Source organism: Colias eurytheme, chromosome 2, assembly GCF_061535395.1.
Source record: "Colias eurytheme isolate Ceu_HAF_F1 chromosome 2, ilColEury1 Martin Lab GWU primary, whole genome shotgun sequence".
Classification (NCBI taxonomy): Eukaryota; Metazoa; Arthropoda; class Insecta; order Lepidoptera; family Pieridae; genus Colias; species Colias eurytheme.
In genome coordinates, this window is record NC_142981.1 from 4310977 (window position 1) to 4323255 (window position 12279).

General features: G+C 32.9%; 1 protein-coding gene across 1 annotated transcript; it reads left to right on the forward strand.

The window, feature by feature from the left end:
* The first annotated feature begins 2235 nt into the window (after positions 1 to 2235).
* On the forward strand, positions 2236 to 11424 carry jub (LIM domain-containing protein jub). The gene is made up of 6 exons (XM_090111672.1): positions 2236 to 4030; positions 4568 to 4737; positions 5139 to 5201; positions 5287 to 5452; positions 6163 to 6303; positions 10356 to 11424. Exons 1-6 carry the CDS (start codon positions 2542 to 2544, stop codon positions 10463 to 10465), a joined length of 2139 nt encoding a protein of 712 aa, XP_089967798.1. The 5' UTR covers positions 2236 to 2541; the 3' UTR covers positions 10466 to 11424.
* The last annotated feature ends 855 nt before the right edge of the window (positions 11425 to 12279 follow it).

Here is a 12279-nt window from a genome sequence, read left to right on the forward strand (position 1 = left end):
TTATTTTCTAAATCATCTATGTTTTATCTACCCTTGATCATTGAAATGAAATCATAATTAGCTTATTTTTGAGAGAAAATGCAAAATATTACTTCCATAGTGTTGTGCAGTTATCGATACTTGAGTAGGTACGAAGTACTTCATTGATAATGACTGCTTTAGGTTAGGAGAAAAAAAAAGGTATTTAAGTATGGATTTTATTGTTATTTGCAGGTTTCTGGCTTGAGAAAAATTAAAAGATGTTTGGGTTAAAGCTATAGCACAGGGAAAATTGGAAGCCTTCAAAACATTCTCGGCCTTGTTCAAATCATTTCGAATCAGACGGGAAGAAAAGTAAAGTGCTTTGCAGAGATGCTGTGCCACAAGTTTAAGGTGGCATCTATTTTAAATAATAAATATCGTAATTTGGTAATTAAGTATCGAAATAAAATGTTGTAAAAATTTATTTTAAATTTTATTTGTTTTATTTGAAGCAATTTATTTTAAACTTTTACCAATATTTTCCTGTGGGAATGAGTTATTTTCCCGCGGTAAATTGTAGCCTATATGTTATTCTGATGTTTAAACTATATAATTGTAAAGTTCCATAAAAACTCATTCAGTAGTTTTTACGTGAAAGAGTATCAAATGTCCAATCTTATATATTTTTGCTTTTATAATATGTATTAGTAGGATACGATTATTGATTTGTAAAAAGATCAACCAGGTGGAAGTCAGATTCGCGCACGAAGGGTTCCGTATAATTCTATGAAAACAGGAAAAAATACATACTTTTTTACGAAACCATAAAAATCAACCTAAACCGAAATACCTAATAATATTAATATTTTTTTTATAAATACCACTACCATACAATGCAAGGCAGTCAATACGCATCGTAAATGAATAATTCCAAATTAAACGAATCTTAAAATTTGGAATTACCTATCCATAATTCAAAATTAAACGAATCTAAAATTATCTTCAAGCAATTTTATAACTTAATTTTTTTATTAATCGATATTTTAGTATTCGATAAAGTGGCAAGCACTACCTTTTTAGAACAAAAAGTGGCTACATGTGGATTTGAATGCCAAGCCGATAACAGTGTGTTGTCTCTTTCTATCGCATTAATTAGGGTATTGAATAAAAGAGAGCCACTATATAAGAAACGTTCAATTAATTGTTACTTCTCCAGGCTTGTTAATTGCTCCGAGTTTTATGGTATATTATTAATTCATAGATACAAAAGTAGGATTGGATACATAAATTATTGATATTATTTCATATCGAACAGTTTTGATATCAGTTTTTATTTGATCAACTGGCTCCTTTGGGCGTATTCAGAAAGAAAGCTTGAAACTTATAAGCACTTATCGGCGCTTGTCAACACTGGTTCGTTCTACACAAAGGAAGCAGGTTGAAGCAGACCAAAACAAATTTTATATGGCAGCGCCCAGCGCTGACCAGCTTATCGGCGCCTATCAGCGCTTATCGGCGCGTGTTCCTTGCGTGTTCATATATTTTCCTGCGCGGGTTACCAGCGCTGACAAGCGCCGATAAGCTCTTATAAGCGCATATAAGTTTCAAGCTTCCTTTCTGAATACGCCCTATCGCATTACTGATTACACATATTCAGAATCCGAAAATAATAATAAAAATGTACGATCAAAAAGCCAGGGATCATAAAAATTATGTTTACATACGTGCAATATAATTTCATACTATTACAAAGGCATAAAATTCAAAGGAATTTGACTTCGCTTGCGTTGAATTGAAGTACACCGATACAATACAATACACCGAATACAATACAAAAATTTCTACCTTGTACCCTTCTTGTACCTAAAATTATGTGTTAGAGTTTTATGTATAGTAACGTACGTTCTAATTCCGTACGTTATTTTTGGATTCTAATTAGAAAAACTCGTCTTCTGTTGACACGGACTCTCGTGTCCTGAGTTCCGTGCAGAATTTCATGTAAAAAGAAGCCATAGAAATAAATTAATAAGCGGTACGTAACTGTAGCGCTAAGCGAAATGTGCGGGGGATTGCGCATAGGTGCTCTAGCGCCAGTAGTATATATCTCAAATACCATAGTACCATACTTTTTTTACAGACTGCGCAGGTTCGGGCTAGCGCGCGCTAGTTAGCACAGCTAGAATAATTTAGAAAGACAGAATCAGGTTTAGTCTATGGTATTACTTGCTCTGTCGTCTATGGTTGGTCGGCAATCGGCATTCATCACAGATGACAAAAGAAAAAAACAAATCTCGCCACTGCAGTCTGCACTCTTCTAATCGCGAATCGCGACTTGTAGATCAACAAATGCTGCAACAAACTTCCATTTTCAAAGTAGATAATAAAATTATTAAAAATATAACATAAATTTGTGGGAGTGACCAAGTGTAATCTCTACCCACTAATTGCATTTTTTGTTTGATAAATCGTTCATACCTACTTTAATGTTTTGTTGAGGTATCCATCAAATTACAAATATGAATCATTCATTTTGTTACTGTATGTTTTTATAGTTCATTCAGTTTTGTTTTAAATTGTACCATGGACTTCTCAAGAAGAAATAATGCAGAAGAACAAAGATGTATTCTTGGGCTGCAAGATTTAAAAATTACAAACAAAGACGAAAATGATACTGAGCAAGCGCACAGTGCAACGACATCTAACATATCAATCCAGACCAAATCGAGACCTGTGGGCGCAATCGAGAGTTTCACATTGGGTAATAATCCAAATAATAGACAGGATTATAGTTTTTATGAACGCTCAAATGTTATAGCAGCCTCGAAATACGCTACTCCGAAAAGGGTGGAAACTATAGCTTCGATTAACAAACGCGATATCAATGCGACTGCGCTACCGCCGAGCCCTACGCGTTCAATAGATTCAATATCGCAAAGGTCTATAAGTTATCAGACTGAAGACTTATATGAAATACCGGGTAACACAAACACGTCGTATCCACCACCTGTTTACGAAAATATAGATTATTACGGTGAACAACAATTACCTCAACCTCCATTCTATCACCAATTGTATCAACAAGGCCCTCCACTTGCGCCTGAAGGATATTACGACACACGTTATAGCAAGGCTCAACCACAGGTTCCTGTAAACACAAAGCCAAAACCACTTGTTTATGAGAACATGCTTTGTTCTGATAATGAAAAAAAAGTTGATTATAAAGTACAACCTAACCAACAGCACTTCATACAACAGAGCTCTTCTACCCCTGGGCCCCAAGTTCCAAATACTAGTCTAAATAAAAATATAACCCATTTGTCAAGTGATAAAACTAAACTAGATAAGATTCCACCACCGCCACCATACAATACAGCCCAGGACACTTGCAGTAGTGATTATACTATTATGAAGTCTGCTCCTCCAAAGTACACAGATGTGAGTGCTCTCTTAAAAAATGATAATACAGTGAGTTTTGATGACAAAGTTGTCAGTGTTCCCTCAACTGCAATATATGCTTCGATAGCACCTAGTGCCCAACGACCGAAAGCAAATATTGCTACTGAGGTTCAAATAGCTGTTCCTGCACCTAAATTCTTTCATCCTAAACCACAATTAGGTAATGGACTTGGTAAAATAAAACAGCCAGTGATAAATGGTGGGTATAGTACTAATTTAAAAATGCAATCAGGAAGAATGCAGATAGTTGATGATACAAATGGGTCGGACTATGTGTGTATGACTGGTGGAACTCCAGCTGCTGCAGTGGCAGCGGCTAATAGGGATAATGTATCCCTAGGTTCAGAATCAGTAGGGTCTAGAAATTTAACTTCTACTAGAACATCTCTGTGCTCTCCTGCTCAATCCCCTGCGCCTAGTCCTACACCAAGCTCGGTATCACAAGTGTCTGGTGGTTCAAGGGGTTCAGGAGGACGAGGGAAGAGTTTGCTGCCTTACAGTATCACACCCCCCCGCCCACCTGGTCCTAGTGAGGCTCAAAGAAAAATAGAAGAGATGACTAGACAATTAGAAGAGGAAATGGAAAGACAGGATGAAGAAGGAGAGTATTTTGGTGAGTAAACTTATTTAAAACTAGCAACTACATAAAAAACTTATTTAAATGTATTCAATTCATTCAAATAAAGCTATATTATATTAAAGTAAATTAAATCTGTTTTACAGAGAATTTGAAGAAAATATGCTAATTTTATATACTTGCATCCTTCGCACATGAGTGACTAAGGATGCAAGTATATAAAATTAGCATATTTCTCTCTATCTGAATATTCTAATCTGAATATTAAAAACATTCATATTATTTTAATGATATAATGAAAATAAATCCTTTTAAATTGTGTAAATGTGAATGAAATATAATAATCCATACTAATATTATAAATGCGAAAGTAACTCTGTCTGTCTGTCTGTTACTCAATCACGCCTAAACTACTGAACCAATTTGCATGAAATTTGGTATGGAGATATTTTGATACCCGAGAAAGGACATAGGCTACCTTTTATTGCGAAATATGTACCACGGGCGGACCTCTAGTATGACATAAAACTCAACTTGCTATTGCTTTAATTAAATGTTTATTTTGTATTCCAGGTATATGCCATACATGTGGTGCAGGTGTAACAGGTGCGGGGCAAGCCTGCCAAGCTATGGGCAATCTATACCACACCAATTGCTTTATTTGCTGCTCCTGTGGCCGAGCTCTCAGGGGAAAAGCTTTCTACAATGTGCATGGAAAAGTGTACTGTGAAGAAGACTACTTGGTATGTTCACTGCACCTAGAAAACATTAAAAAATGTAGCTTTCAAATTCTATAATTATTACTATTTTGCTCTTTACTTTTCTTATTTTATTCTATTGACTTTGAAGCTATGATTTTTTTTATATTCCTGTGTATTTCTTACAGACAAATTTAGTGCCTTTACATTTTTAAAATCACTTATTTAATGAATAGAGTTCTAACAAAACTTGAATTCTGCCTATTGGAGATTTATATGATATTTTTTATACCAAATAGGTTTTTAATTTTTATGCTTTGTTGTAAAAAGAAAAAGAAATTGTTAATATTTATTATGGAATGTAAATTATATTTTAAAACGACAAATATTTTCACATGTAACTAGTTAGTTATTTTTAAACTTAATATATTTATTTTCTTTTTTAGTATTCTGGTTTTCAACAAACTGCAGAAAAATGTGCAATATGTGGCCATCTTATAATGGAAATGGTATGCTTCATTTATTTTTAACTATTAGTGGGATAACTATATGATATGTATTTTTATGAGGCTTATAATTATTTTCATCTTACAGATTCTACAAGCCATGGGCAAATCATACCACCCTGGATGTTTCCGATGCTGTATCTGCAATGAATGTCTTGATGGGGTTCCGTTCACAGTGGATGTTGACAATAAGATTTATTGTGTCAATGACTATCATAGGATGTTTGCGCCTAAGTGTGCCAGCTGCGGAAAAGGTATTTTAAATATAATATGCTATCTGTATGTTAATAAAATTAGATTTATAGATCAAGAGCCCACACCGGCCAGACTCATTATTTTCTAAAAGTTGAAAGTTTCTCTGTATATGTAACCACAACCCAAACTTGATAGTTGTTGGATGTATATATATATATATATATAGAAACTTTCAACTTTTATTTTATAACTGGCCATTGTGAGCTCTTGGGCCATTATATTGAAATTAAACTGTGGGAATTTTTATTCTATCATAAGAAAAACAGAATAATAGCAGCAGGTTAATTATTTATAACATTAATATGTAATTTATCTAAAAAGCTAGAATATTATGTAGGATTGGGATGTGATTTAAGTAATAATTAAATAAATGTGAGTCAAGTAATAATTAACAAAAATAGATTATGTTATAAGTTATTAAACTCTTCTTCATTTTGTAATATGTACTATCTGACTGAATACATCTATACTAATATTATAAAGAGGAAAGGTTTGTGTGTATGTATGTATGTATGGTTTTCACGCATAAACTACTGGACCGATTTTGATGAAATTTGGCACAGATAATCTTTAGACCCTGAGAAAGAACATAGGCTACCTTTTATTGCGAAATATATACCACGGGCGAAGCCGGGGCGGACCGCTAGTTAGTCATAATAAGAAAATTAAGGAAATTAATGTTCTACAAAACTCTTAAATTAAATTAAAGGTATCACACCAGTGGAGGGCACAGATGAAACAGTGCGCGTGGTGTCTATGGATCGCGACTTCCATGTGGATTGTTACATGTGCTGTGTCTGCGGCATGCAACTCACTGATGAACCTGATAAACGATGCTATCCCTTAGCTGGTGAGTTATTAGTTTTTTTTGTATGTACTCTATTATTAATATTTATAACCACCTATGGAAGGCTGAATTTAAGTCAATCTGACTTGAGGTTAGGAAATATTTTTAAATGTTAAGTGCTGCGTTATTTATTTATTCAACAACTTAGGGCTTAAAGTTACTAATGTTTGTACGCCTAACAGTTCATTTAAATATATAATCAAATCACTGGATCATTTCAGCTTTAATAAGAATAATATTGTAATTATATTATATGGGGACAGTTTAAATATAAATAATAAGGATATTGATGTAGGATTAAAAAAAATGTTAGATATTAGTAGTAAGACTAAATGTAAATTTATGTTGTGTACCTTGCCATACCTACCTGGTTTGACACAAGAACAAAATAGATTAATTCATAATATGAATTTAAAATTGTATAACCTAACAAATCATCATCGTGATGCATTTATTTACTTTGACATTAACTCATGTATTAAATCTTTTACTTTGACAAAGAATACAGTGTATCTGCCATATAGATATAAGCGTGAACTTGCTATGTTAATAGCATATAATATTAACCAGTCTGGTACATGTTCGGTATCAGACCATCGATCTACTATAATTTTATGTAGTAGTAATTTTATACATCAACCTAGATTAAGTGTAGACAGACAATCTAGCCCTAAGCTAGATTTAAACTAGTATATAAGACAACAGCTAAGCAGTCTTTTTCCATTGTGCATCAAAATATTCAAGGCTTGGCTAGCAAATTGTTAGAAATAGAATTGTTTCTGAATGATAACAATATTAAAATATTTTGTGTAACAGAACATTGGCTTAAACAATGTCAGTCGTTAGTAAATATTGAAAATTACAAATTAAAAAGTATATACTTTAGGACACAGGCTATTCACGGAGGTTCTGTTATTTTTGTACATGATAGTGTAAAATGTAAAGAACGAACTGACATTGTTAGTCTTTCTGTAGAACGGACCATTGAACTGTCCTGTGTGGAGCTGGAGCGTTATATTATTGTTTGCGTTTATAGACCCCCTTCCAGTGACTATAATATGTTTGAGACAGTCATGGAAGAAATATTAAAGCGTCTAAGCAGGAGTAAAAAAAAAGTTATAGTATGTGGTGATTTTAATATTGATTTACTTTTACAAACACAAACGGCTACACGAATTGTTAATTTGTTTCAGTCATTTAATCTATATAAACTTTTTAACGAACCCACACGAATTACACCTACTTCTGCAACTTGTATTGATAATATATACTGTGACTGCATCTGTTTAGAGAAAAATATTCTCAATACATTGACTTCGGATCACTGTGGCCAGAAAGTAGTTTTTGAATGGGATTGCATACCTACATTTAAAGGGATTAATGTTAGGCCTATAACTAAAAAAGGCATTAATAAATTTAGGAATAATATTAATAAAAACCTGCCCGTACTAAATGATCAATCCTATCCTAATAGTCCTTGTGAAATGTTTAAAAATCTTTTTAATTTAGTACATAAAGAATTTGAAAAAATATTTAAAGTTAAATCTTTAAATATTACCAAGGATTTGCCATTTAGTAAATGGGCGACAGCTAGTATACATAGGTGCAGGAACATTCTTTATGAATTATATGGTATGAAGCAATATAATAAAGACCCATCTTTTCTTAGTTATGTTAGAAAATACTCAAAAATTTTTAAAAAAGTTTGTTTCACTGCAAAGCGTTTGTATATCAAAGAAAAAATACGCGACTCTGATAATAAAGTTAAAACAGTTTGGTCAATTATTAATGGTGAAATTGGTAAAAGCAAATCAAGTAATACCATAAAACTAGTAAATAATGACAGGGTTATTGACAAAAGTGCTGATGTTGCGCTTGCTTTTGAAGAATTCTTCAGTAGTGTCCCTGCTACTATTACTAATAGTTTAAATTCGTCTTCAGCACTCGCAGAGACCTTTTTGAGGGACCATGTTGCGGAGTGCAGTACATTATTTGAATTACGACACGTAACTGCTAATGATATTGTTACTGCCTTTAAGACGCTTAATCTTAAAAATACTTGTGATCTTTGGGGAATGTCCGTAAATTTAGTTAATAATATAATAGAAAATATTGCGAAAAATTTAGCTTCCATATTTAATAAGTGTTGTGACTATGGTACATTTCCTAATTTACTAAAGCTTAGTAAAGTTATACCTTTATTTAAGAAGGGCGATCAAGAAGACTGTAACAATTATAGACCTATCTCTATTTTACCAACATTAAGTAAGGTATTCGAGAAGTTAATATTAAACCAATTGAGTAGTCATTTTGCAAATAATAATTTACTGCACACCAAACAGTTTGGTTTCACAAAGGGGCGCTCAACCACAGATGCTGGAGTTGCACTTCTAACACATATATATAAGGCATGGGAAAACTCAAAAAATGCTCTAGGGATATTTTGTGACCTCTCCAAGGCATTTGACTGCGTTGAACATTGTACTTTGTTACGTAAACTTAATCACTATGGAATTAAAGGAAAAGCCCAGAACCTCATAGCGTCATACCTGCATGATAGGATACAGACTGTAGTTGTTAATGGAGAACGTTCTAGCGGTGCGTCAATTAACATTGGTGTTCCACAGGGGTCAATTTTAGGTCCCTTCTTGTTCTTGGTATATATCAATGATCTTCCCTATTATTTGCAGGATAGGTGTGAAATAGTTCTGTTTGCAGATGATACCTGATTAATTTTTAATGTGGATAGGCATGACCCAAATGTTGACGAAGTGAACAGTGCTCTTTTACACATATCTGAATGGTTTACTGCCAATAATTTATTATTAAATGCCAAAAAAACCACTTGTGTTGAATTTTTACTTCCTAATGTAAAAAAGTTGAACAGAGATATTACCTTGAACGGGGAGGTATTGCATCCTACTGAGTCTACTGTATTTCTAGGGTTAACATTGGACGAGAAACTACAGTGGGGAGCCCATGTCAACACCGCTGCAGGTAAGCTCAGTTCTGCTGCATATGCAGTCCGAAAAATAAGGCATCTCACCGACGAAGATACGGCCAGATTGGTTTATTTCAGCTACTTTCATAGCATTATGTCCTATGGAATTCTACTGTGGGGCAGGGCTGCAGATATAGAAACTATATTTATCTTACAGAAAAGAGCCATTCGCTCTATATATAATTTACGTGCTCGGGACTCACTAAGAGATCATTTTAAGAATACTGGTATCCTTACTGTACCATCACAGTATATATTTAATAATATTTTGCATGTACACAAAAGCTCTGACTTACACACAAGAGTAGGAGATAGACACGATTATGGCACAAGGAACAAGAATAGAATTGAAATGCCATTTTTCCGATTAGCTAAAGTTAAAAATTCATTTATGGGTCAAGGTATACGCTTATACAATAGAATTCCTCATAATATTAAAGAGTTTAGTAGTACTAAATTTAAAACTTACATAAAAAATGTACTAGTTCAGAGAGCGTACTACAGTATTCAGGAATATATGGACGATAAAGACCCATGGAGGGTTGTCGCGTAAAAACCACAGGACAGTTCTTTGGCATATTATGTAGTTAGGTAGATATAAGTTACATATTATGTAAATTTATTGACATTATTTAAAAGAGCAACTATGGAGTTTCTTGCCGATTCTTCTCCATAGATACTGCTTTCCGAATCGGTGGTAAATGTTAAAATACTATGTAATGACGATTCGAAAGTGCTACTAAATAGTAGTCTAATTGAATAAATGAATGTTTGAGTTTTGAGTTTGAGTTTGAGTTTATTCATAAGAAAATATTTACATTTAATTGTGTGGTAAGACAAAATTTTTTTGAGTAAGTATTAAAAAATACTTCCCCGTTCTTTACAATACTAACCTATATATTATGATATAAAGACAAGATGCACTGAAATTTAAATTCTCTATTGGAATAAAATATCTCTATCTATAGTATAATATATTATAATATAGTATAGTATAATATCTTCTATTTTCTATTAGTATTTGTTGTTTAACAGTTATATTTTAATATTCCAGGAAAATTAATGTGTCGCGCGTGCCACTTGGCCACGATTGGTGCAGCCACAGGTCCCGGCATGCCGCCCGCCCCGCACCTCTCACCAGCTTCCTATCAATACATGGGCTAAATAAAGTATTCAAAGTGTATGCTTCGTGTACGTGACTAGAGATTATGAAATTGTTAAAATGAATATAAGATTCCTTAACATAAGGCTATAATATTATGCCTAAAATTATTAAATAGGGTTTTATAATTTTACAACAAAGCCCATTTATAGATGTAATGGAACAAATGGTTAAGTTAAATCTTATACTAAGTATTATTTATCATCATTAAATAGTTGGATGCTTCAATGTATGTAATTGTAAGTAAACAGTGGGCAGCAATATAAATGGAATTGCAATATGCAATATAACATACCATGACTTATTCCGGATTTACTTATGTATTAAGTTATGTATTTTTGGAACGAAGTTCCTTATCGCGCGTTGCGAAAGGGGGCTAGACGGAAAAAATTCTTACGAAAAGTTGTCACGACACTTTTTCTAACATTTACGACCTTTTTTTAAACCTTCGTAATTTTTATATTAATAAAGTTGTCGTGATGAAAATTCTTGAGAAGAAAGATCAATAGTAACACAATACGTGTACCGTTTTAGAAACATGATTCAATGATATTTACTGGATAGAAAAAATATAAACTTTTCATTGTTATTTTTTTTAAATCTCTGGCATCTTCCAAATAACAAACGTAAAGTTACGACTTTTTGGATATAAACTATGAAATATACAACCTATACGTGTACCGAGTTAGAATTTTGAAATATGTGATGGTTTTGAAATAAACAAGAAATACTTTAAATTAGCGCGCGACCAGCCAATCTAGCGTGAGCCGCCCAGCGACGTTCCTACCCCGATCGCTGCACGAGCCACTATCGAAAGGAACTTCGTTCCATCCGGGTGTTCCTTGACACCTCTCAAGTTTTTTTTAATTAGCAATGGATTTGATGTTATGCTAGTTTATCTTCATTATGTAATCTATGTCTTCAAATAAATTTTATCAGAACAATTTTGTGTACCTATAAGCTTTAAGAGCCCATTATACTGAAAGTTTAGGCATTTTAGGCACTGCGAGACGGCTCGCGCCCGCGTTGCGCAGGAGCCGGCGCGGCATGAACTCCGGTGACCTATGAAGGCGGGCGAATACGCCACAGTATAAATAAATCAGTAGTTCGATTTTATTTGCTATCGTAGGAATGTATTTGATAAATAAATTTACTACTTATCCTATACCATTAAACGAGCAATATTTGCATTTTTATATATTTGTTTGTATATATACAGTGTGGAAGTTTTCGATGTGCCCTGAATGGAAAGTACTTGAAATACAGGGATAGCAAATTTTTCTGAAAGGTAACATTCCTTTTTCAAATTTTACTTTATTATTCAAATCGATAGAAACAATATAAAAGATAATTTATTGTTAATTTCTCGTAAAAATATTTGCTCTTAGAAATAAAAATATCATGGAATCTAACATTTTTATTGTAGAATCAACATCATCTCAACATAAAGAACGCTTCTGGTTTATTGGTCTATTTTATACATACATTTAAAGTTTAAAATTAAACTCTCGTTCTGGATACATTAATTTATTTTCTTCTGAAAATATTGGTAATAATAATTAAAAGTAAAACAAATAAAAAAGGCAAAATAATATGTAATTGAATATAAGTATGTAATAAGTATGTTAGTGTATTCAACCAACTTAAAAAAGTGTGACTATTTTACAACAAGGTAATTTTTAAAACATTTTACAAGGTAATTTTTTTAAATCACTACATAGTATAAAACAAAGTCGGTTTCACTGTCCCTATGTCTCTATGTCCCTTTGTACGCTTAAATCTTTGAAACTACGCAACGGATTTTATAGTTCTTTCG